The sequence below is a fragment of the Apostichopus japonicus genome, chromosome 13, assembly GCF_037975245.1.
Source record: "Apostichopus japonicus isolate 1M-3 chromosome 13, ASM3797524v1, whole genome shotgun sequence".
Classification (NCBI taxonomy): Eukaryota; Metazoa; Echinodermata; class Holothuroidea; order Aspidochirotida; family Stichopodidae; genus Apostichopus; species Apostichopus japonicus.
In genome coordinates, this window is record NC_092573.1 from 4,762,325 (window position 1) to 4,789,653 (window position 27,329).

General features: G+C 35.3%; 1 protein-coding gene across 1 annotated transcript in view; it reads right to left on the reverse strand.

Annotated features, from left to right (window-relative positions):
* LOC139979016 (uncharacterized) overlaps window positions 1-27,329 on the reverse strand; it is a 184,308-nt gene that overhangs the window by 128,562 nt on the left and 28,417 nt on the right. The window contains exon 3 of the mRNA XM_071989653.1: window positions 10,692-10,815. Within this exon, the coding sequence (XP_071845754.1) occupies window positions 10,692-10,792 (101 nt within the window). The 5' untranslated portion in view covers window positions 10,793-10,815. The remainder of the gene's footprint in view (window positions 1-10,691; window positions 10,816-27,329) is intronic.

Here is a 27,329-nt window from a genome sequence, read left to right on the forward strand (position 1 = left end):
TGTTCATAAATTCCCTATTTTTAGATTACAAAGTTAGAATTCTCTTTATTATTAATTGGTTAGTGAAAAAAATAGCCTTGACTGTAATATTCTTGTTTCAAATCACTGACGAATGTAACTATTCCGCTATAATCTATAGGCTTCTCATCACTGTATTTAATATACCGCTTACACAATAATGTCGAACTACCTTGAGTGTGCTCTATTCAGTTGTGACAAGCGCAAATCGCTTCCCTTCCAGCTGAAAAATCGTACGTAAATAAATTCAGTGAACAATGTGTGAAGCCGACTGCATCAACTCTATGGATAACATTCTACAACCGACGTGACTATGTCTATTCTATTCTAACTATTGCAGATCCAGTCTGAACACGCTGCCTTTAGATACCACTGTACAACCTTTTTATTTCCAGCAAACGTGACGAACGCAGACGGAACAACCACTGAAGAAGAATGTAAACAACGTTTGAGTATATACACCTTTCGCTTACATTTATGCCTATGTATAGGGTGTCACAAAGTGAACATTATAAAGAATAATTTGACTAGGTATCTCGAAAATTTGAGTTTTATGTAAAAAAGTCGTAAGGTTTGACCTAACATTACAGAGAAAAGACGAAATTTATTTTTGAAGTGGAATGAGAAGGAAAGAAAAGTACCAGCAATCTGTTCAATTTCATTTCTCTTTCCCTTCTGCACGACCGAAATATAACTATGGGAATAATCAATTCCTTAAGAGGGGCTTTTCAAATACTATGCTACTCGATGCATACGCCTTTTGATTTTGTTTTTGTTTTTATGATCCTGAAAGCATTAATATTATATTTGTATATGATAACCCATGCATGAGAGGTCGTGTTCTGGAGTAAAGAATTTCCTATGTTCTCTTATTTATTAATCTCCATTCCGTGAAACAAAAAACATCTTCTTTCTTAGTTTCCACTGTTTGCAGTAAACTTCTAAAGTGGTCTATTTTGATCAGAACATTCCATTTAGTTGTTTAATTACTTCATTTAAAAAAGGTGAACAAATTTTCACGAATCGAAAGTCGCTTTTGAGTCTTTTGAGACTGCACTTGAGATTTGAGACTGCACTTGGGATTTTTTGAGATATGCCTATGTGCAATGCTTGACTAAGACAATGTGACCAAAACAAAAAAAGTGATATAGAATCTGAATCCCATCTGACTTGTCTTGATATGTTGCAAGAATAGCTGGCCCCGCACATTATTAGTTAATAGGTCTATTCATTGCAAAATCAATTAATTTATATTAAAGCCTGTATTATTTTATTTATTTTGTCAACACCGTCGTATTCATAATTGTCCATGGCTTCTGATGTGAACTTCCTTCATACGTCACTACCCTGGAGATTGTGCTCAACTAACTTATGGTTTTGATTTATATATCTACTGCATCTATATATATACATCTATATCTATTCTACATCTACATGTATATCTATACATATATATATTTATATATATATATATATATATATATTTTACGGCATCCTTGACAAATATCTATGGGATATGTTTGTGATGAGGCGGTAAAAATTATAGTAATGAATTTGTTAATTCATTAGTTACTTTCATTGAGATTCGTCTCGTACATCAAAACAAAGACATATTTATTGGCCACTTTCATACCGAAATAATTGAACAACTGAGACTTTCAACCGAAGAGCTTTCTATCACTAATTATGCCTATAGCTACGGACGAATAAACAAAACTCACTAGCAGGCATTTAAATTATGACAAGAATGACGCTTCTAGCCTCTGTTGCAATATTTTAATTTGCGCTGTACCCGAAAGAATTTCACTTTAGAGCAAGTCTGACGCAAAGCGTGTGTATGTCTTTTAAAGGTACTTTTTCTTTTTCTTTTTACATCTATTTCATGTATACTCGAATATTTGATACGGATCCATGCTAGCTTGTGAGATGCTTATGAGGTTCATGTATGGTATAGCTAGTGACACGCTTACGAGGTTCATACATGGTAGATACCTTCATGTCAATTTCAGTTCTGCAGAAAAGAAAATTAGATCCTGAAGTAAGATACCTAAAGCAATGTGATTTTATTGGTTTCGCGTGAAGGACAAACTTTAATTTCACATTTGATTCTTGAGAACAAATAAAATACATACAAAATGGCCTTTGAGATACTATTAACTCAGTCGTAAAAATGCGTTGCATTGGTAAAAACTTTGATTGAATATAAAGCGGTCTGTACATACTAGTACCTGTCGCCATTTATCGTTAGATAAATTAAGTAGTACAAACTTAGCACGCGAACATCAATCTCCGTGCCAACAAATTTTGGACGGTCAGATAAGGGTAAAGTTTTATTTAAAATATAATTTAAAATAATACTTCATCGCTATAATCGCGTAAATTCCATTTTTATGTGTCAACAAAGATCTGAATTTTTAAATTGTAAGATTTCTATTCATCATAATCTGAAAACAGCATTTCAAAAAAAAAAGGTCACGACTTTCGGTTGGTTCTTTTGATGGCCTAGCAAAGGAACGAACCAAAATCGCCACCCTTAAAAAAACATATTAATACTAAACCATGGAACAAAACGTAAAGGTTTGCAGATTCCTTTATATACAAATATACTATTTTATATTGATTTTGTATTTTTTCCCCCGACCGGACCCACTGTAAATTATAATAAAACTATGCATTGAGCAGTGGTTGGTGCGAAATTGAAAGTGAAGTCGCCAAACACTCAAAGACATACCTGCTCCCATAACAAAACTGTACAGTATTATTGTAGTTTATGAGGAATGAACGATTAGAGAGAGTTACGTGGCTTTCATCTATTACGTTGAAATATCCAATCTCCAGGTAGAACCATATGCAAGCTACTCAAACTATTTATATGTTTATGTCTTCCCTGCTTGATTTAGGCCATATTAGTAGGGTTTAAGAGACCATCCTGTGGTCAGAAGAAAATTTGTTGGAGGGCTGCATGTTGCCCGCTGACTAGAATGTGCCCACCTGTGTCATAGATTATATTCACAACACAGTGTCACAACGTAAACAGAGGGCATTCAATTTTTTGCGGGTTTCTGATGAGCAATTCTCCCGGAGTCTGTTGGCTAAGAATAGGTATACTGTCTCCGTTAATTTCAATAGAATCGTATCTACACTAGACATTCCACTGAAAAAGAGGTACATGCAATGGGCTGATCCAGAAAGGAGGCTCAGTAAGCCCAGTCCCACTTGGGGGGAGGAGGGGGGAGGAGGGAATTAAAAGTAGAGTAAATTCTACTAAAAAAAAAGTGGCAAAATTGAGCGAGCTTTGGGCGTAGATATATTCCTTACACTGTTTCTCACCAAGGTTTTCTGATATGCATCGCTATTTCGGTATTCATTTCACAGCCACTTATTATATGTCACTACTGAGATAACATTGTATCGATGACATTTGAATTGTGTTTAGATGTTCGTGATTACACTCAATCCCGATTGACACTCTAAACATTTTATTTTTGCTGTTTCGTTCTTCTTGGTAATATATATTATGCACCATTTATTCAATATAGTCATTATATTTCTCTAAAATTAATATTGTGAAGATCACATGTTCAGAGTTTCCAATGTGATAAGGCCGTGCAGGTATGGGTGAATGACGTGTCTATATCGTTATCTATCTTTGACTAACTTTCCTGAAAAATGTTGTCGATGTAACGCAGAGATCCTTTTTTAAAGGTTCTTTGTATTCAATAAATGACACTAGACAATGTATTCACACAAGCAGACAATAGATCATCGCTGAACGTAATTCGACAAAAGACGTCAAATTATTTAAAATGACCTTTATTAGTCTCTACTCTATACGATTAACCAGGTTATTTTGTCTTTTCAGTTTCACTTCAGACGCCTTTCAATCTGGGGCCACATTTTTTAATGACTTTCCTACCCAAAGCATGAAGCTGTAGGCTAAGAAATGATGTCAATTTAAGCTAATAATTTGAGTCTTTAAATTGATAATCATTTATTCTATTAATAGTTGATTTCCTGACTCGCCCCTGGAAAGGGTTTAAATTACCAAATCTCTTTAGACGTAAGTACGTTAATTATCCCGTTCCACTTTAAGCCGGAAAAAACTTTTCCGTCAACAAGGAAAAACAAAACCATTGCTTACAGCAAAACGAACTGTAATGTAAATTAAGCAGTTAACTGAAGGGTCCAGAGCTTAACATTTCTTTATTACTGAGATATAAAGTACTGATTTGACCGACAGAATGAGCATAGCTGGAGTTCTATGTGTATGTAAAAATTTCAGCTATTCGTAGTGTAACATTGTAGAACGATTAAAGACACTGCAATGAGTTTTAGAGTATGTTTTCTTTAGCCCCTTTTACCACTTCTAATATTTGAGAATGAACCTACATCAGATATTTATCAACAGTGGCTGCACTACTTTGTCTAACACAAACCATTTGGTCAGTTAGGCGGAACAAAGAAGAAAGAAATGAAAAGGAAAACGTAATACTATGATGGCCTCAAATATGATTTACAATGCATTACAATATTGTCACAAGACGAATGGTGGTGGAAGGTTGCTCCTTAAAGTTACATGAATTGAGGAGCTGACGTCATCATCAAGCTAGCCTTGAAAGATTTGATGATTTATCACGTATTGGCAAACTGAGTTGGTGAGATTAACACTTATCAGATGACGTTCACGGATACATCCGTCGGCTACTGAAGGTAAATATGCACAAATTTTACAATTCAATTCAATGATATTATTTTGTCCCTTTCTGTTATTTCTTGCTCTGATTTCACAGGGATCATGTCCCTTGTCAGTACCTTACCATCACCGGCGTCGAAGTTATTATTAGAATTTTAAGTAATGCTCCGGGACGAAGAGTGTGATTTTTTTTTTAAATGATTGAAACCAAACATTTTTCGACACGTCTTATTTGTAATGCACATCAGATCTCAACATCTAACATCTCAACATCTCAATATCTCAATATCTCAACTTTTTATCTCTAACTCTATAAAATTCGAAATATTTGAGAGTAAAACTGACCTAATTTTAATTATTCATTATGCCATCATTACATCATGCTTCTTTACATACTAAATAAGTAAATGAATCGCAGGGAATGTTCTCTGACGTCATCGTCACACTTACTTTCCTTAACGCCCCCACCCCTCTCTGCTTTAAATTAATATTCTTAAATATTCATGTTGATGTCCTGCTCCAATAACTATGGTACATCGGCATCTCTCCTTGTATATATCTTTGTGTGCACTCACGACAAGATTTCCTAAAGAAAATATAGACGTTTTTTTGTTTAAGAACATTATATTCCTCTGTGAATTAATTATGTCTCTCTATATACAAATGTATTTACTGTTTACTATACGTTGCTACACACTTTGCTGTTGCCAGATAGACCATTTGCCTTATTATTTCACATTTTCGTGATAAAGTAGGTGGCATCAATGATGCTGCTGTCAGTTACGTGATGCAACAAAGTTGCGGCGACTTTTAAGACAATGAACTCCTGGTACCGGAATTAATCCTCTTATTATCTGCTCGGAAGTGATAACCTTGAAATCCAAGGATCGGAGAGTAATTTTTACAGTCTGGACATTCACCAGCACACGAATATCACAATATATATATATGCTATTTGTATATCTACTAACAGAAGGAAAATTGAGAAGGTGTTGTGTTTTTTTAAATTAAATACATGAATTGTGCACTCAAGCAATCACGGTACAATTACACTTTGCTGAATATCCCCATATCCAGGGAATTATGTGTTTACTTTTGCCAGAAGAGTAGTAAACTGAAAAGTAATGCTGATATATAACTTAGTAAGAAATATATTTTGAACGGAAAGTAATTTCTGTGACTTTATGGTAGCTAAATACAGCAAGAAAACGATTTCTGTTGTAACAATCCATTTACAATGAAAGTGTATCACCGCCATTAAAAAATAGTAGAATCTATTAGTCATGGGTTGGTGGGATGGTTATGGGTTGGTGGGGTGATTATGGGGTGGTGGATCGGTGTAAAGTAGAATGGAAACATTTATGGCACACTTTAAGTCTTAATTATAATGTTATCGTCCCAGAAGAAATAATAAAAAAAAATCATTGTTTGTAATCTTTCTGCAGCAGCTTTGGTTTTCAAGATATGCAACTTAAAAGTAGGCTAAATGTCAGCAAAGCTACGTTAAGGTTAAATTGACGAAGACATCGGCTCCTATGAATGCAAGCTTATGTGTTAAAAGATAACTTTAGGCAGAATTTAGCCTTCTTATGTTATAGTCCGAGAAATAGAAAATAAAATGAATGGTAGTCATTTTTAAACCTTTTATTTTCATTTTCAAGATATTGTTGTTGTTGGTTTCGTTCATTCACCATTAAAATTTGTTAAATCTCTGAAATGCTCCTTTAAGGCTAATTCGATTAAAACATCGGCTCCTCATGACAGGCCTTAATGTTACTGTTAGTCAATTGTTTATTTTATAAATCCAAATACTTAATCAAAAGCATGTTCTTTTCTTTTCATATAAACACATAGCACCCTTGGATGGCATTCAACACTAATTATCCTTGACAACTTTGTAATACATTTTAAACATGTCATTCGAGACCATGGAAGTATTTATGTTTTTCTATTGAAGTTTTCGTTATCTATTTAGAAACAAAAATGCTTAAAAGTATATAAGTATATATATATATAATATATATATATATATATATATATATATATATATATATATATATATATATATATATATATATATATATATATATATATATATATATATATATATATATATATATATATATATATATATATAAACTATTCACTTTCTGCGTACCTGATTAATATTTAATGTGGTGTTTATCTATGTACCAAAAGTAAGCAATAAACAATATAAAAATCGATTGAGGTTTTCTGTTATTATTTGTCGGGTTCTCTAACTTCCATGTATCAGTAATTATCAAACGTCATGGCGACTTGTACGTATATCTTCACGTAGTGTAAGGCCATGTGTATTATACAATCTATGTCTGTTACAAATTAGATATATCAACGTAACATACAAATCATATACTTCAAAGTGATACACCACACTAAATATTAAGCACAGCGTATGCAATCCCTCAGCGTGAACAATGCATGCATGAAGCTCAACGTATCAAATTTACGATAGTAATTAATTAAAGGACAGTGAGTAACATTAATACCATAACCAAGGTACGTCGCTCACTTTTGTATTAATTACATTGTCAATATGCATACAAACAAGAAAAACAATATGAGAAAAATATGAGTTTAATTTCCTCAAAAGTCATTCCTCAAAGAGTATTGATAAGAAAATGATCGGTTTTTATCTTGTTTCTCACGTAAGGAGCCAATACTGGACTAAACAGAATAACTGAAATATAATCACCGTTTTGTATTGGTTTGGTTTTCGTTGCCATTATAAATCTTGCATTTATCTGGATGTGACCGTTAATGGTGTTTCCTACATTTTTCTTGGAACCCCCCCCCAAAAAAAAAAAAAAAAATACATCACAGCTTTGTTTAGTCTACATTTGAAATTCAAAGAAGAGAAAAGTAGCATTTACGTCACATGTTTAGATTTCAACTCGTAGATTTAAATTGCTAATCATTAGTTGCAAGAAATGAAACCCGAAGCTTACGACAGTTTAGGTCAAAATGTGCATAATAAAAGCTTGATTTCTTTCGAACTGACAATATTTTTCCTTTTTTGTTTGACGAGATTAGTGAGTAGAATGTAAAGTTAGTTTTCCTCTGACATTTTCTAGAGAGAGAGGGAGAAGAAATTCAGGGGCATTTAGGAGAATAACATTTGTGAATTTTGAGAAACTAGCATACGAGATTCCTAGCCACTTTAAATCAATCCTTGTAACGCCTTCATGATGATATGATACCAACTTTACAAGACAAACTCGTTATATTACAACTACAACAACAACAACATAAACAACAGCAAATGAAGAGGTTTGAAGGAAGAGGTTTGAAGGAAGACGTAAATGACAGCTTTTCTCAAAATTGTCCCATGAAAATACTTGCTTATTTCACAAAGGGGTACGAAAGATACTTTTGAAGATTAAATTTCGGTCTCGTAATTAGAGACGGAGCAATTTAACAAGCTTGGGAAATATATTTTCCAAAGGTAGAAGTATAGTTGGCGCAGAAAGTGGCAAGCATTATTAGGCACTTACTGACAATAATTTATATCTTGTACATCTTAAAATAAAACTGCATTATATTAGCATATATAATAGTAGTTTTTTTGTCACTTTTCTCATTATCAGTTTTGTTCAACCTAAGGAAGCAAGTAGAATCTTCTGAATTGAACCACATTTTCGCTAGTAGGCTATATAGCAATCATATTTTTAAAGGTACCATATCAAAATCAGAGTAGTGTACGTTCGCCTGCAGAAGTGAGTCATCGTCGGGAAAAAGTCCTCTAAATGGACCTACTGAATTGACTAATTTGGCGTGTTTGATGCTTGGATGTGGGAGAGGACGGAAGATGGGTCTAAATATGGGAGATTTGAAGGTGAATTGAGGCGTTTTAGAAATTACTGTTTGATATAGGAAGATTACGCAGCGAGAGCTGGGGAGAGGTAATGAGTACTACGCTAAAAATCAACCTATTATAGCCTTATAATTACCCAGTGCATTAGCTATATACCATGAGGTGGGTAGGACACGCCTATTGAAAAATGCTATCTGTGCTTTATCAGCTTTGGAATGTGACGAATTCAGTGTGCAACTCAATACAACAGTTAAATTAAAGAAGCTATTTCCCATCCAGAACAGCAGTAAACTTCATTTACCAAATGCTTCATATGAATTTCATCATTTTTCGCTTTGTACGAAGAGGTTACATTCTGCCTATGTTGTCAACTCTAATAATAACGTATTATATATAACCGATCATTGTATAGTAAGAAAGAGAAGACTATCTATATTTATGTAACGAATGTGTGTGAAGTATTCCGATGCCAAACATTTTAACACTTACCTTGAAGTAAAAAGGACCCCACACTGCTAATTGAGAACCCCAGCTCTAAATGATTGAAGGTAACCTTTTTTGACTGCCGTAACTCTATATTGCTCCATTTAGTGAAACACAGTAAGTGGACTGCGACTTTAGTATGATTATATATATTCTTCAAAAGCTTTTCTTTTCTATTATAATCTTCTTTTTGATTTATAGGCCTACTTAAAATGTGATACATTTAGAATATTCGCTTATTTGTTAATCTTCCTTTTTTTCCCTAAAATTTCATCAAAAGCAACTTTTTTATGTTGAAATATTATTTTTTGTATGTACTGGATAAATTAACGAAACAACAATATATATTTATAGCTCAATTGCCACGATGCCCTCAATCACTTGCTGTTGCCAGATACAGCCACGAAATGTCACCATATCTTAATATCTATATCCTCACCGAACGTCGTGCTATGCGGGAACACGGTTTTAAGCTTAAGAAACAGAATATTAACAGAAAGTTTATTAAGCCATCCTTTAGTGACGGCATTTTTTATCAAAACTTGAATCCTTGTGTCAGGTACTTACAACTCCCGTAACCGATAATTAAAGTTCACTGGGCGTATCCGATGCATTGAGAAATGATTTTGATAGCATTATCTATATACACTCGCTCATGAAGTGTTCTACTGAGGCTGGCTGGCATCACTCTTTTGTTAGTTCTTCGAATGGAGTGAACGATTAAAGGGGTCAAATAAACAGCCAACCCATTCCCAGCCTCTGTACAGAGCCGAGATATGCTGCCACAAAATATCTGCTTTTGCTTGACGTTTCTGCCATGTCAATAACCTCTGTTTAATGACAGTTACAACGACAGAGTGACATGCAATTAGGCCAACAACGAGTGTAACATGTAAAAGTTATATCAAACGATTGTATTAAGAAACAAATTTAACATCGATGGGTAGCTTCTTTGATTTAGTGTACCTTTATTGAAATATTACAATTTGCATATTTGATTTACCGCACCTCTTACGGTATAGTTCAATAACATTTTATACCAAGACAGAAAAGAATAAATCCCGAAGAACAATTAGAAATTATATATGATACAACGAGCGATTATGATACTTAACATTGTTGCCAGAGAATTTTCAGTACGCCTTTTTTTTTTCATTAAAGTTTTTGTCAGGTTATAGATTTTCCCAACTGATTGTATACCAGTCTAGTTAGGAGCAGGTGGGGGAGGGGGTCAGGTATGTGGGGATCGATTCAACCCCAAAAAGTATTTATCAGAAGAAAACTTTTGCTTAGACCTGATTTTTGACCTAATTTTATACCTAATTTATAATAGTGCCTCAGCATGCACAGTTTAACGTCTCCACACCACCCCTGGGCCACACCCACCCATATATAAACTCCTGGATCCACCTATGGCCCTTCCATAAGGTTCATTCCCCCAACCTAACAGAGTGAGGTAAAAATTAAAAAATTCCACCCCACCCCCACACTTGAATTCATTTATATACGCTATACCAGTAAACAGAAATTCCGAAATCGAGTTCAACATGTCTGTGTATACGCAGTTTACCTTACGCACCTATTAAAAAAAAATTTAAAATAAGATTTTATAATCTGGATTTTTCAAATCATAGATAGACAAACCTCCAACTCTCCAACCTGTCTGGATATTCCAACTGTTTCCTGTATATTGTCTCAGAACCGTCCAAAAAGCAAGATAAAACACAACACGGGACAATTCTCATTCGCCACAGTAGAGAGATAACCCCTGTGAATAAACCACATGGATATGTTTATGAAGAACATTGATAGGTTGTTTTCAGCAAACACCCAGTACATTATTAGCCTTATATAGAGCATAACAAAATGTCGAAACGCGCTGGATTGAGAGACAAAACGGATATTATTCAAAACGGTAAACCCAGTCAGACGTGTCTTTCAGCGTGTCAGAATCACCGTCACAGAGCTTTTGTTACATACGAAATATTTATTCACAGTACAAACGAGCAGTACTTTAATGTGGTGGGGTGAGAGTAAGGGTGGGGGGGGGGGTTATGGCAAAGTTTGCTGCTTATTCTTGTCAGCGAATTAAGTGTTAAATGCCATAGCTAGTTCTGATGAATAATATTACTAGGGTTGTAACATATGTGTATAACTTACAGCCTATTTACATCTGAAATCTTGTTCTGTGTCCTCCAGTTGTGGAGGCCCAACTTAATTACCGTACACTGTCAAGGATTTGTCAGCCATGATGTAGTTTCGTATCGCTGATGTTAATAGATTTTCTGACCTTACTAAGAAAAACACCAATGAGGCTAGGGCAGGGGTATTCGTTCAGAAATATCGGAAGTAATAAGAAACAGCCATGTCACTGCTAAAATGTGAAGGTTGGTTGATTAATACATGACCAGGCAAATGCTTGATTATCGACATTGAGTATTATTTATATAATAATTGCCTTATGTTGAAGAAATATGATAACAGTGATTCGTTACTTCACAAAATATAGAAAATGTACATGACTATGGTGACATATTTTACCCTTTAATAATATATTGTCATCCATCTTTGACAGTGGAAGCTATAGTATATGTACATAGCATGCAATAAAACGTCAAAGTTAAAATGTGTAACAATGAAGCATGGCTCTATATACTTAAAACATTTGATTTGGGCGAAACCATTGAAGTGAAAATTAGTTTAAGTGTAAGTAGATTGATGACTTGAGCATAATTAAATTTCATTTTCAATATGTAAAAATAGACGAACTCTTTCTTGTATAGAGAATATTCACGTGGGTGGCAATGTATTGTCTCAATGTCAATAATTGGAATTTACCCATGCATGACAACAATTTCTCTCTAGGATGGAATGCAAACAGACCTACGATCAATGAAGTCATGCATAAGACACCGCAACTAACTAACTACGACGGCAAATATTACTTCTTGCATGGAACGAAAATAAATGATATCAGCCATATAGAGCAGCATGTGTGCATATATAGTATAACATATAACAGGAATGTCTTAGTAAGACACATCTCTGCACATAATTAACCAAGTACATCACGCGTTTCTCCCGAGTACACATATAGACAAGATCTAAAATGATTAATCTACACACATGGTACGAACGGTGACAGGGCACAAGTTCAAGCGCTCTACCAAAATAAACTACCGTCGTAAACTAGAAACTCGTTCGTAATGAAAATGACGAAGGTAATTATTGGAATTGGGTCAGTTTCTTTCAAGTCAATTATAAGGAGGAAATGAGCTGTATAGTGCCCTTCATCATGTATGACTGTGTACGTCCTAAAGAGAAGTAAGTAGTTTAGTGTATTGCATCATGTTATGCTAAAATAACATGTCTTTGAGACAATTTTACTCACGTTTACAGATTTAATGACAGTTTTTCGTTCATTTAATCTTTAATGATATGACATATTAATAAGAGATAACATTTTCAAGATAGTTTCAAAATAGACTAGGACTAACGACTACTTCAGCTTTAATTGTGATATTTCAATTCAGAAAAGTTGTTAATAACCAAAGCATATATTCTATTGGATGGTTCATAGCTACTGCTTGATCATCACATGTTTTCATACACTTCTTAATTGTTTTTTAGTGTACACTTCTGTTGAGGATGGATCAAGATAGTTTACCAACTTAACGCAACTTCGCTCTTTATTGCATTACACAAGATAATGAGATGAAGAGATTAATACAGAGAGACTTGAGACAGAACTAATATATATGGACCATTCAGCTCATGAGAAAAAAAAAAACTACCTGAATAATTTTACGGATGCTTTGCTTTCTCATTAAACCATATTGAGGTCATTCCGTTTTCCGTTTTCTTTGGCAAAGCTTTGAACTGATTATATGTTTAGGTATTCTCTTTCCCTTTCTTTTATTTACTTCTCTCTTTTTGTGTCTTATTTTTTGGGGCTGTGGCATGGCGCCCCTTACTGCTACAAGTGGCGGACCGGCGCCTGCCCCGATTAGTACGCCACTGTTTGTAAGGGTGTTCCACTTTCGTGTAATTCTGTGTGGCTGCAGTCTAAAACTGTTAATGAAGATTTTTGTCCCTAGGAAGGAGCTAAGTACATTTTAACTTGGGCAGTCCGGAGGACCTTTAAACAATGCTGTTTGAAGAACAGATTACCGTGTCGACATATAAGGTAAGTGTCCCCAGGCTGCCCGAATTTTTCAACACTATTGCCGAATTTCGAGTCCTGTGACATTTTGGAATATAAAAAAGGCTGGCAATATTTTGTTTTGATCTCGCTACGTTTTCATTCTGTGTCGAAATATTCATGCAAATGTCGTAGGCAAGAATCGGGAAAGACTTTGGTAAGAATCGGGAACGAATTGGGCAAGAATTGGGAACGGTCTGAAGAGGTTACTTTTGAGGGCAATTGAAAGTCTATGGCACTAAGTGCGGCGTGTCATCTCGTGGACTGACGGCATACTTTCCAATGATTATGGAGTGCCTTCGCTCATTTGTTCTATGAATTTAAACTAAAGTTATTCACTCCAAAGTTGTTGCTGTCTGTTAACACATTGTTTGAAAGACGTACACTGGTATTGAATAATATTGAACCAGCTGACTTAGTAATCGGTATGGCGAACTTATGTTACCCCTGGTAGACTTTTCATAGGAATGATAAAACATTTTCTCTTATTGTTTATTTATACTTTATATATATATTTTTGTGTGTGTTTTTTTTTTATTTTATGTTTTGTTAGTATAAAATGCCACTTGTTCGCAATTTTCATTTATAAAATATATTATTATAATATATTATAACTGACTGGAAGTTTTAATGTAATTTTTATCCTATTCCAAATTCGTGTGTAACTTCATTTTTAGTTTCTTTTTAAATATAATTTCTGTGACGTTCGTCATTAGCGAGTTATGATGACCGTGTAATTTATGGCGATAGTATACATGTATATCAAGTTCAACCGTTTGTCTTTTATAGTTCTGTTCCGGTATAACCAGATAATTGTCTTTCTCGCAATGACAAGAGTGTATTAGTGACGACTATTTTATGTAGGTTTGAATCACTCGCCATCGCGTAATTCGGAGTATTCGATTTCAGCACGGAACTCTCAGAAACGTCTAGCAAAGGCTCTGTCGACTTTCAAATAAAAAAATTATTCGCGCATGTCAAATATTAACTGTTGTGCTAATTCTGCTCAGAAAAATTCGATATTAACTTATGTAACTAAGTCAACTCATGCATGAGCTGCTCTTAGTTATATATCCGTGGATTTGGTTTATAATTTATTGAGCTCAACGTTTACATAAACAGTTTTTTTTTCCTGCTAAGCCTCCCGAGTTAATTCATTGCGGAAAAATGGGTAGTTGAAATTGTAGGCCAATTTTCATTGTGTAAAAAGCCCGTGCAGCAATTATCATTACAGCATGGAACCCCTCTGATTAACTGGAGACTGGTTACTAACGTATATGTATATATTTGGTCGCTAATCTGCGAAATATGCTTAAAACTTTGTTTTGCCAACCATGTGATGTTAAATGTAGCACCAATAACATTCACTGATATCAGTACGTACAAAGGCAGCATACTGCTAGGGTTGTTATATGGTAATATTTCCTTCTGCGAAAAGACTCATGATACTCATATATATCCTCATTATCACACGGTTATAGTCTCGGTGTGAGGAGACTCGGCTTGAGAGCAAATAGACTTGTTTGGCGCTCCACTTGGATGATCATTATTGTAGTGCACGTGCGCGCAACAATATTGACATTACTGGCCAAGGTAACATACGCCCATTAAAAGCCCCATAGACTTACACACTAAATCACAAAAGTAATGTAGTCTCTAAGTCTAGATAGAAGTTCTCACTAGCTAAACGCTACACATCACTGGATAGCTGACAAGTTGGCCTTTCATGGCATTATCAATTTTTTGTCTTAGACCATGAAGATTTTTTGCTATCCGAGCCTGAAGTTTTCGTCACCTGTAAACAAACCTTTTCACTCAGTAGTAAAAAAAAATCGTCCGCTACTCCTGGGAGGCCTAAAAGGTTCTAAAATTGTCTCAAATGACCCAATTTTGCACCACATGTACTTCCTTCCATGCCCTTTAACATGCAAGCCAAAATAAACCAGATTGAAAACGTATAAAAAAAAAGAAGATGTTTTCCTACTGCCTTTTGGCACTTTTCCTGAAGGAGACCATCCGGGCGGCTTGACATAGACTTTAATAGTCACCCCAAGTTCATAACTGGACGTTGAAGGTTAAAGTTTCATATAGTCTCTGTACATTTGCAGTTTTAAAAGCTATGTAGACCACTTATGCTGAGCATGTCACATCGCTCACAAGCGCCCTCACTTTGAAGGTACCTACAATATGACTATAATTCGATCCCTGGTGTGTCCGCCCAAAATATAACATCATAGCAACCGAAAGTTCTTCATAATACTGCGAGCACTCCACGCGCACTAAAGTACTGCGTATTAGCAGGCAAATGCAGTTCTAGTTCTTGAAGGGTATTTTCAAACGTTGGCTTTGGAAGGAATGGGGATCTTCAGTCACAACATAAAATAACAGAGGGCGCTGTCATGTCGGTCTTTTCTAGTTCTGAAACTTAAAAAGTTGCAATCTCAGAAATCACTGAGAATTCTAGTAAGTAATTAGTGACGGATACTTCTTGATAAAGTACCTGCACATTCCCTAATTCACACATAGTGTATTATGATATGGTATTATGATGGTATCATTAACGGGATATTGTTATGGTATTATTATATGGTATCATTATAGTGTGACATAGTCGAATTAACATACGGTTTTTACATTCATAACTGGAACATTTTAGCAACGAAATGTTGTCCACCCTAGAATACAGTGGCTGCTGTAAATCTTAAAAGTTTTGTACCGCAGTAAAAACTGGATAGCGCTATAAATCGGTAGCATGCATGCTCTTAGTATTACATTAAGAACTCAGGAGATGTATATACCAAACAAATCCAATTTGATGCATTTGATGCAAATCTCCTTAAAAGGGAATGTACTGGAATTGATAGTTGTTATGATTGGATTGTTTCAGTAAGATTTGATTTCACGAAGATCTATTGGTCAATCAGTGACTGGTTGTGGATATGTCTTGTGTAATTACGAGTTGCTATAATAACATTTGAAAGCATGCATGCATCTGTGAAGGTTTAACGTCTATCACTATATGACCTACACACGTCCGGGATCTTTTGAAAACTATTGAGGGTATTATAGCTAACATGAAGGATAAAAAACTATAAGGGATATTACGTCAATATTCCTTGTCACTTTTTACAACTTTCCTATGATAATTTAGTGGATTGATCAACACAATAAAAGGAACTTGGATGAGAGCAGATTATTGATAACTGAACACTATACGACCAAAGAAGTATCTGTGAATAATGAAATCAAGGTATGGCTTTTCTGTTGAAAACTTCCCAGAACTGCTGGTAGGAATTCCCAGCAGTCGCTTTTTAGAGAATTGGAATTACGCTGCCAACTTCTTTGTTAACCCTTATAGATTTACATATTTACTGATCACGAATCTTTTCTTGATGTGAAAATACGATTAGCGTCTCCTGCAAAGGGAAGAACAGAAACATTTCAAACTGCTCAACTCAGTATGACGTCATTTTCAAAATATATATATATCAATCAAAAGAAGAATACATTAGACTGTGCGAAACACGTTCTTGAGATCTAAGGTTATAGGGCCTATAGTGCATTGGCTGCCATTGGTTTGCTATAAAGTGCCAAGCCCGACATAACTTACAACGTTTACATTCTTTTGGAAAATATCCCTTGTAACCCTGCACTTAATATGTTAATAAAACTGCATAAAACTACCAACACTGTGAGTAGATTTAGGCCTCTGTTTTCTGGTTATTAAGAACAATTAATATCACAACAGGGATCTGTTCTATATCCACCAACTAACTTCCTTACGATATCAATCAAAAGAAGAATACAATAGACTGTGCGAAACACGTTCTTGAGATCTAAGGTTATAGGGCCTATAGTGCATTAGCTGCCATTGGTGTGCTATAAAGTGCCAAGCCCGACATAACTTACAACGTTTACATTCTTTTGGAAAATATCCCTTGTAACCCTGCACTTAATATGTTAATAAAACTGCATAAAACTACCAACACTGTGAGTAGATTTAGGCCTCTGCTTTCTGGTTATTAAGAACAATTAATATCACAACAGGGATCTGTTCTATATCCACCAACTAACTTCCTTACGATAGTGCTTTATCGCTTTCGAAAGCAATTAATTTCAGAACAAGAACGATAGTGCGTATAATTACATGTGATTGGTATCATCCCTTGATAGCAATAACAATTTCTGTCAAGTGTTTCATATACCAATTATATAGAGCTTGTACATATACATCTGATATGGAAAGTGTCATATGCAGGCTAACCATGGTGATATTTCAATGAAGTAGTCATATATGTGATAATATATATGTGAGCGTTGACATTGAGTAACAACAATTGCTTTTAAAACAAAGATGAAAAGAACGATCATGGTAACAATACCGACAGCAAGAAGACAGTTTACAGTTATTTGACCTAATTACGGAATTGCACGAAGACTTGAAGCAAACCGAATATAAATAGAAATCGCTGAAATCCTTCAAGAATATTACCATTTCTTGTCACTGGTTCTGTCCTCACTAAACCCCTCAGTATTGAGGCCTCTCTACACAGTGAACCACCGGTATTTACTATTCAGGACAAACTATTAAAAAAGTCTAGCTCATTACCCACCTTATAATGTTATGCAAAGTTTGTTCCCTTCCTTTCAGTTGATCGGCTGTTCGCAGTTTGGGAAGCCAAGTGCTTTTGCTGTATTGAAAATGTCACTTTCCTTCCTTTTTTTATTCCAAAAGAGAGTGGCAGGTTTGGGGGTGGGGTGTGGTCGGGTGAGACGGAGGGGATCATATATATAGCCTTTCTATCGTATATCAAAGGGTTCTTAATACATTGTCAGTATCCTTGTGGGCATAAATTGTTTGTGACATTTGGTCTTGTTGGACACTTTCTAAAGGGGTCAAAATACACTATTGCACTAACATACAACGTGTCAAAATATACGATGATATTGAAACCGTGACTGTGTGCAGGCATTTGTTGAACAATTACCAACAAATTCAGTCAGGTAGTGTCGATTGCCAGATACCTAATAAAGGTGCTATAATTTCTCATCATCAGGAATAACGTCGATCAAGGATGGAAGTAGTGTGCATCTTGAGATGAGCTGAGCCAACAAAGCCTTGATGACGTCAATGTGAAATGATAAATGTAACGCTACCCTATAGTATATTGAATGGTGTATACCTTAACGCAAGGATTTGCAGTGGGTAGAATGCAAGAAATCTGCATCATTTATTGATGAGACGCAACCAATTATTATATACTAGCTTTAGCTGCATGTTGCTTAATGTTTTACAAAATGTACTGAGTATTGAAAAAATCTACCGAGGTTGATGGAATGTATACTGTCTCGTAACCTGCAACAAAGACACCATTCTTACAACACGTGAACTTTAATAAGCGATCGAATATTAACGAATACTCTCAGTGCTAAATATTTCGTCGGCAGCACGCATTTCCACATAGCACGAATTACGGACATGTTACATTCATATGCTTGTTTAATAGCCTACCCTATTTATGTCTCTGTTGCTTAAAACCCTCTAATATATGTAATAAGTTTAATTAATTTTAGATGGAAGTTGATGATACTACAACAAACTCTAGCCTATATACTGAAGTTTTATAATCTATTAAATCTATGGTATTTCAATTATGTCTACAAAAAAGAAAACAACTTCCATTGTTTGGCCCATTTGTCATCCGGCAATATTCTAAGAAATACAGAAAACTATTAAGTGTTTGTTTGCTATCAGTTCTGTTTTTAGGTATATGCTCTTCATCGTCTATTACAGAGAACAGTTTCATTATTCAAGCACTCAGGGAGGAGATATAGACTATTTCATAGCATTTGCCACGTGGTAAAAATGAAACCTTGCGTGATATAAGGACCAATTTGTAATTAGTTTTCATCGAGACCTGGAACCCGAAGGATGTTATCAGTGCAGTTCGCATCATGGTTCGGTAGAAACAAGAGAGTGCTTGTAAAAATTGAGAGTGAGAATGGAATAAACTTGATTAAAGCTGCATTCTGTGTTCGGTTTCTAACTTTATGTCACATTGAACAGGGAAGTCTGTGCAGCTCCCTTCTATAATACAAGCTATATCGTAGTAGTGGCACATCTAGTTGGATCCCATGCAGTCATTCTAACTGATCAGCATGACTACAATCATATGCATGCACCTTCTTAGTTATTTACCGTTTATTTCATCGTATATTGACAGTTGAGTTTAAGTACTCAATCAGACTGAAATCTCGGTGTAGTTGGAACACATTGGATACAACCCAATGGAACGTATAACACAAGTCTACCAGTAACAGGTTAAGATAAGTGCGAAAGATATTGCCAGGGCCGGATTTAGACATGTGGAGGCCCGTGGGCAACCTTCAGTGGTGGAGGCCCCCCCTCCAGTGATCGCCGTCCTGGGGGAGGTGTGTAAGGGGAGGGGTATTGGATTTTTTCCAATAATTAAGGGTTCTTGGATGCGAAATGGTGCAGTATTTTGTGATTTCTGAAGTAAATTTTGTGATTTCTGAAGAATTTTCATTAAGGTATGTAAGCCTGTTTGCCTGCAAAATTTTCAGTACAAGTAAAAAGGTTGCTACAACCTCTCTCACTCTCTGGAAACTGCAAAATGTTTTAAAAATCAAGGTTAGGGTTAGAATATCAGGTCAGGGTCCATTAAAAGGGGATGTGGAGCATTTTCTTTCATAATCCGACGTCAAAAATGACTAAAGTTATCTAGAAATTGGGTTCTGGAGAAAGGGGGTGTTGTCCCATTTCCAAGAATTTGATGTATCGGCCTGCATATGCTAATTATCCCGGAAAACCGGAAAAACTCACACCCCGGGCCTAAACTTGCTTTTAGCTGGACTGGACTAACATGATTCATGACGAACATGTTAATGCCAATTGCCAACTGCCCAGACGCGCACGGGCCTGCAGTGTATGTGTGTGTAGAGGGGGTGAGAAGACAGTTGTTTCATCATTGCACATGAAAAGAATCAATTAGCAATACCTGTCTGAAACCTAGCGGGAGGTGATGACAGGCGCACTGTCAAGGTGTACTGAAATGTTTCAGCCAAAACCATTAACCTAGTTCTAAAGAACATAGACGTTGAGATTGATGACTTTGGATATTAGGCCAATCATGTTTGTCTGCCGACGTGTGATTTGCAATAACGGGAAAACAACCACTTAGCTGTTTCTACCATTCACAAAGAGATACAATTAAAATTGAATATGACTTCAAGCGTATGCATGGCGTAAGCCGCGCGCAATATGATTTTGATTGATGATATTTGTCAGCCTACATTTAATTTTTTTTCTTCAAATTTCCCCTTATATATATTTTTTTTCATGAAGTATGTGGAGGCCCCTTGTTGTGGAGTCCCGTGGGCAGCTGCCCACGTTGCCCATTGGTAAATCCGGCCCTGGATATTGCTACACTTTGGAGTCCAAGCATCCCGCATTGTGTCATGTAATGTCAAGCCGTTGGTTTAGACTTCACAATACCGTTAATATGTAACTAAAAATATTTTAAAAAGACATTCAATTTATAAAAAAAAGACGTTAAACTGAAACCATAGAAACCAGTGTACCCTTGAGGTGGATTATTTTAAATATTTTTCATTAAACTTTCTGAAGACTCCCATGATCGTATCTTCAGATTATTCGATTGATATATCAGTGATTGGACGGTCGTATGCCCTCTGAATGTCTACATCATGCACTGCCTTAAATTAAATCTCTAACTTTTTGTTGGCTCGGTGTCCCAGATGTAACACCGACAAATAATGCCTTTGGTCAATATAAAGATATAGATCTTAGGTGAATAAACCTCCGGTATCAATGCGCGGTCATCTCAATAATGTGAAAACTGGGTCGAAAAAAACACTCGTATTAAAAAATCTAGATTCAACTAGACTGTGTACTTCACTTACAACTTAACGGTAGGAACTGATATGGTGCCCATGTCTATCGGATATTAACTCGTATCGCAACAAGTTCAAGATCCCAAGTCTCATTTTCGTAGAACTGAAAACTCTGTGCTACAGGCATGTCTTGAATCTATAACGTGTCCTCCAAATATTCCAAGACTCACAAACTTAACTTACAGTGTCTCGCAATCAACCCTGCGAGTTATCTAGGAGGTGAACGACTGTGACCGTTTTCATGTTGAATCAGAAATGAAAGAAAGGGGGGGGGGTTAGAGGTCTTCTTAATTTGAGACCTTCATGATGTTTTCACCCCTTTTAGCTTTCGAACGATAAAATGATAGTTAATTACAAATTATATGATGGGTGGGGTAAGAAAACCTGTCAAATGCTTTGTCCGCTCTGGTATATATTAAATATATAATTGTTTAGTTGATAATCGTTTAAAGTCCAAATGAATCGCAAATACCCCAAGTAGAAGTCATAATACCCCCACCCCCCCTACCCACGTCCTCCCACACCTTCATGTTAACATGATAAATTGCCAAAAAGTTGGATCCTCCAAATTAATAACGGGCATCGAGGAGATTTCAAGCATACTGGATAGACAATTATTCTTGAGTGAGCTTAAGGGAAGCACATCTCGAGGGTGAGAAACAAATGCATGTTTGAGAAGTAGAGTTGTTAGCTGTATTATTGAACTCTGTGGTATTTGTAGTTGGTATTGATCGATTACGTTATCATCGAGTGTGTTAAATAATAATTGTCAAAACATAACTTTGAACTTGAAACATAACAATAAAGACAATACATGTAAAAGGTTATAACTGTTTGCAATTCAACTTCAGGAGCATACAGGTTCAATGGAATGTAAACTTTTCATTCATCAATATTACGTCCATCTGAATTTTTATTTAAATTTGTAACCAAAAGGACTGGTGATGAAGGAATTGATCACTCAGTAAATAACTGTCACAATTCTAGTGACCTTTCAAAGTGTTAGCGCCATCTCTTTTGACAAAGTCGTTCAAACGGTGACTGACGAGGAGCGATCAAGTTGGAGACACTGTCTATTTGATCTACTAACAGTAACAAATAAAAGTATTTTGATGGTCCTACAAAACTTGTAAATATAGTAACATCTTGCAATGTCTGTCTGGTAAGTTCTATTTATGTTTTATATCTTTCCCATCTGTAAAACGTTTGTAGTATTGGAATATAGAATATGTTGTGTTTACTACTGTCATGGTTATTAAAGCTCCTCAATGGTTTCTTAAGTATATTTCGTAAGTTTGTTAAGTACTTCATATGATAACTCATGAAGTTAAATCAGACCCTAATATTTCTGTTTTGAAATTAACCTATATACGAGCCCCCTTTATGTCATTAAACTCAGAACTGGGATAATTTGTATTTTTAATCTTGAACTTAGTTGACTCTTTGAAGATTCCATATCATATGCTGATTTTATATCTGAGGAAGGAATTTAGACGTTAGTAGGGGAAACAGGTTAATTAAGTATTCATAATTACCATGGTAAATGAACTCATTTGTAATTGCTTTTGTAATAGAAATGGAGACTTCAACAACTGAACGTGAAAACTAAGTTCACGGATCCAAACTGGATATAACTATTTCACTTTCTTGCAAATATTGTCAATGACTCTTGACTGAATAGCTGGAGTTTGCGTGATTTACAAGTTTTTTTTTAAAATTCTGATCAAACCATGTAACGCACACAAAACTGAACGATACCCCCCCCCCCCCCAATGACTGCACTTGGCAATATAACATTGCGCCAAGTTCAAAGCATAAAATATTGCTTGATGTCAAGAAAGGTTTTATAAGCTTGCTGGTCGACTTCTATACTGTGACAGGCTCGCATTAGTAACTATCTACAGCACTCTTTCTCCGGGAAACAAAAGACACGAGTCAGCCTTATAGAGTTAGCATTACAACGAGCACCTCTCCACTCGACAATAGAAATAGCTGGTTCATTTTGACAAGTGAACATTTGGAGTCTACTCTTGTAGAGGTATGAGTGCAACAACACTTGATTTCCCGAGTGCTTTGTTTATAAACGATTAAAGGGGTGTTTTTCTCGTCAGTTTCACAGCAACTAACTTAGGCTATATGTATACACTTAACATTACGGCATGACAGGTGTTATAATGTTAATCTACAGTCATATGTTTAGAGTTATTATATCGTCAAGTGTACAGGTTTACGGAAGTGTTCTTTAAGAGGCACTCTGGGGTAGATGTATTTAGTAATCCCCAAACCTCCAATTGCTGCTGTTCAGAGCTATTAATGCGGTGGCTTATTGAGCCTTTAATGGGCGTGAATATTAGATCACGATGGCCATGGACACATAAATTTTAAGACCAATTAATGTGTATTTCCTGTATAAAGCTTTCGTTTCCATTGTTATGATAACATTTAGAGATGTTTATTTGACATTTCCCGAATAAAGAAGGGAAAGTAATTTTGGAACCTATAAACATCATTTTCAATTAGTAAAGTTTCATAATTTAGTAAACAGAATTGCCTAAATAACGACCATCATTGACAGGTCACGATGGAGAGTCGCTTAAAGTTATGTAATTTCAGCCCAAGGTGTCTATGTATCCTACATTGTTGCTGGTGCCTGGGATTCCTGCTACAATTACAGCTCAGCTTTCAAGTTCCAGTGAAACACTACACCAGAAAGTGTAATATCTTCAATACCAGCAAAGGGATCAAGTTCACTTCTTCAACCAATTTGGCGACAACTGCTCTTTACTGGTGTTATGGGAATATTGGATTCTATAACTTTGTGAGAAACGTATACCTTACCTCTTGAAGTTAACTAACATTGTGAACCATTACAAAAATTGGCACAGTTTAACACACATACATATAACTCTAATCATTAGCATTAAGCACTGGATCCAGCAAATTGTTCACGTTTACTTCAAATTAAGAACCGTTCACATTAATGAGAGAAAACAATCATTCGTGATTTTGTGGGTAAAGGTGGAATTACGTTATGAACATTTACAATGTCAAACAGTTGACGGGAAGCTGAAAGTTTGGGAAACTTTCGGTTTGTTATTCAACTTTCCCCAGCCGCATCAGTTTCAAACAAGCGAGTACTGTATATATAGTTACAAAGAGAATACTGGTATATAATTAGAAACACGCATATATATATAATAAAAAAAAACAGATCTTAAACTAATATACATGGAGGATTAGAACCAGCAAAAATTTAAAACTTACCAAAGCAAGAGGGTAAAATCTGCATTACCACCACAGGATAAAACACAAAGTTAGTAGTACAACAATAAATCAAAAAGTAAAAAGTAAATAACAGGGCTGAACGGAGACAATTTTCCCAATTATAAGTAAATTTAACAATATATTAATCATGTTTTCGTGAATTAATATGTAATGCTAGCTCACATCTTTCAATCTGCCATGTATTATATCAAATTCATGGTTTCCCAGACGAACTCTGAAAGGTGAAGATGCAATTCTATGACATTAAGAACCAGTAGCAAGCTAGTTTATATTAACGTCATGTGTGTATGCTTGTGTGTGCGTATACATTGTCAGTGTAAACATCTACGTTAAGCTACATAAGTGGAATATGTCAGTCAAAGTATAAAGGTCAAATTTCAATGTACGTCTCAATGATTTATATCAGCAACTTGTTCTTCTCCGTTATCGTAGCCTGATGATACTGGCCTACCATAGTTTCAATAATTTCAAAAACAAGTAACTGTCTCTTTGGACATCGCCGAAACTAAATTTATCTTACCGTGTCAATGGTCCAAAATCATATTTAATTGCCTTTTGTTGCGTATCAATATCGGACCCCCAGGGCGAGTTATGTGGACCTAAATATTTAGAAACTATCGATGTAGGTGTTCTCTTTCCCTGAGAAGAGATCTCGTCTCACGTTCTATTCATTTGATGAGTCGCTGATGAGTCGATGAGTCGTACGTTGCGACGAAATGAATAAACTGTACGATCTATACTATTCGCTGCGAGTTCTAAAACGATTTTGACATTTCCTCTCGCGATTTTATGAAGTTACCCCGAGGTCTAGGCTACATTTACCATAATGGTGTCACACTGACAACAAAAAAACCGATCTAAATTCCTCAAGCATATACAATTTAATTTGTAAGCGAATTGGTAAAATAGCAATGACGAGAATGACCTATTAAAAAGAAACGCATTATATCATTGACGGTGTACACATAGCTGTACACATATCTATACTTCCGAAATTGCATGTACAAACGCGTTTAGACGATGGAAAGTTCATTTGCTGTCAATAGCCGACAAATAGTTAAACATTAATTCACATTAGTTGGTGCTCATGAATATTTCGCAAACTGATACAGACGAGTGGGCAGGTTTTACCCTCTGCTTGGCCACAGTAATTTCATGCACAAAGCATTTTAGTAACGACGTTTTGATATGAAATATAACGCTAAAGGTGGGATCTTGATTCATACCAAAGGAATATTGCAAAATCATATAGTACTTAAAAATTATAAAGCGAAGATACCATTACTAAGACGAATGCCAAAGTTGACCAGACATTGTTTACAAAGTACTCGTGTGAATATGCCGTTTTATTTCAATAATGCAGGTTTTGCAGCTCATAATTGATCAAGCTGCCACTGGGAGCCTAACTGCGGGGCCACACAGTTTAGAGTACACTTCATGTTGCCTTTACATTATGATTCATTGTCAAAGAGAAGATTAATGTTTTCATGAATTATGAAAATATGTATAACAAAGGCGGTTGTGAAGTTTGGAAGACATATGCATGGTCACATCATTTAATGAACCCTAGGATTTACACTATAGCAATTGCTCCAATTATTTATGGTTGTCATCATAGAGCTAGCTACACACTGTCATTGTTGTTAATTGCTCTTGGTCTGTTAAAGTTATATTAATATTTTTTTAGTGGCTTCCACCTTCTACTGACTGACACTTGAATACTACCATTAAGCGCGTGAGAATTGATGCACCCTTGCATGTAACCTGGAAGCGTTTGGTTGGGTAAAATTAGAAAATGATGTAGCCGCAATAACATGCATACATTCATCACTCAAGTGACAGGATGTTTGCATTTTATGTTTGCATTTTAACCCGACTCGCACAGAAATGTTTCGTCAAACAGTGAATAGAGCATTTCCAGACCATGTTACCTAAATATTGTATGTTATATAGGTATTAGAAAAGCCGAATTGGCAACATTCATGTAAGCTGATCTATAATGATTAAAAGTACATTGAATACTTCCTCCAATCATAAACAAAGTTCACAAAAGTACTTGGTTTGGGTATAACGGTGGCTGAACTCAAAGCTGCCGTTAGTTTCAAATAAAACACAATAATGACTTTTCTTTCCTTTGCTAATGGTTGCTCTCTCAGCATAACGTCACATTTAAATGTAGATGATTCTAAGCCATGGCGATTCAGGTTTCGTTAAATTTATAGCAGACGTTCTTAATCTTTACTTTATATCTATCAGCCTGTAGAGGCTTGCTGAAGGTTCTGTAACTTTATCGATGTATCAATTTGCACAAATGTTTTGAAAGTAAAATGTGCACTGCGAACCTGTCTAATATCTAAAATCCCGATTAATGAACTTCCTCGACGTCTACGACTTTTCTGAGTAAGCTAATACATCCCAAGCCACGGCAATCACTGTATACAGACTACAAATTGCGATTTTAAGACGCCTGTTTTAATGTAACTGCTTCAGAAGGTTTCAAAGGTCAAAGAAGCTTCAAGACATCTACCAATATTTTTAACACGGGGACAGTAATGTTAGGCTTACTAGCATACAATATATATATATATATATATATATATATATATATATATATATATATATATATATATATATATAAATATATATATATATATATATATATATATATATATATATATATATATATATATATATATATATATATATATATATATATATATATATATATATATATATATATATATATATATATATATATATATATATATATATATATATATATATATATATATTTGTAATATTTTGCCAAAGGATCGTAAAATAGTCCGCTACAGATTTATAGCCTAATTACGTCCTCAATT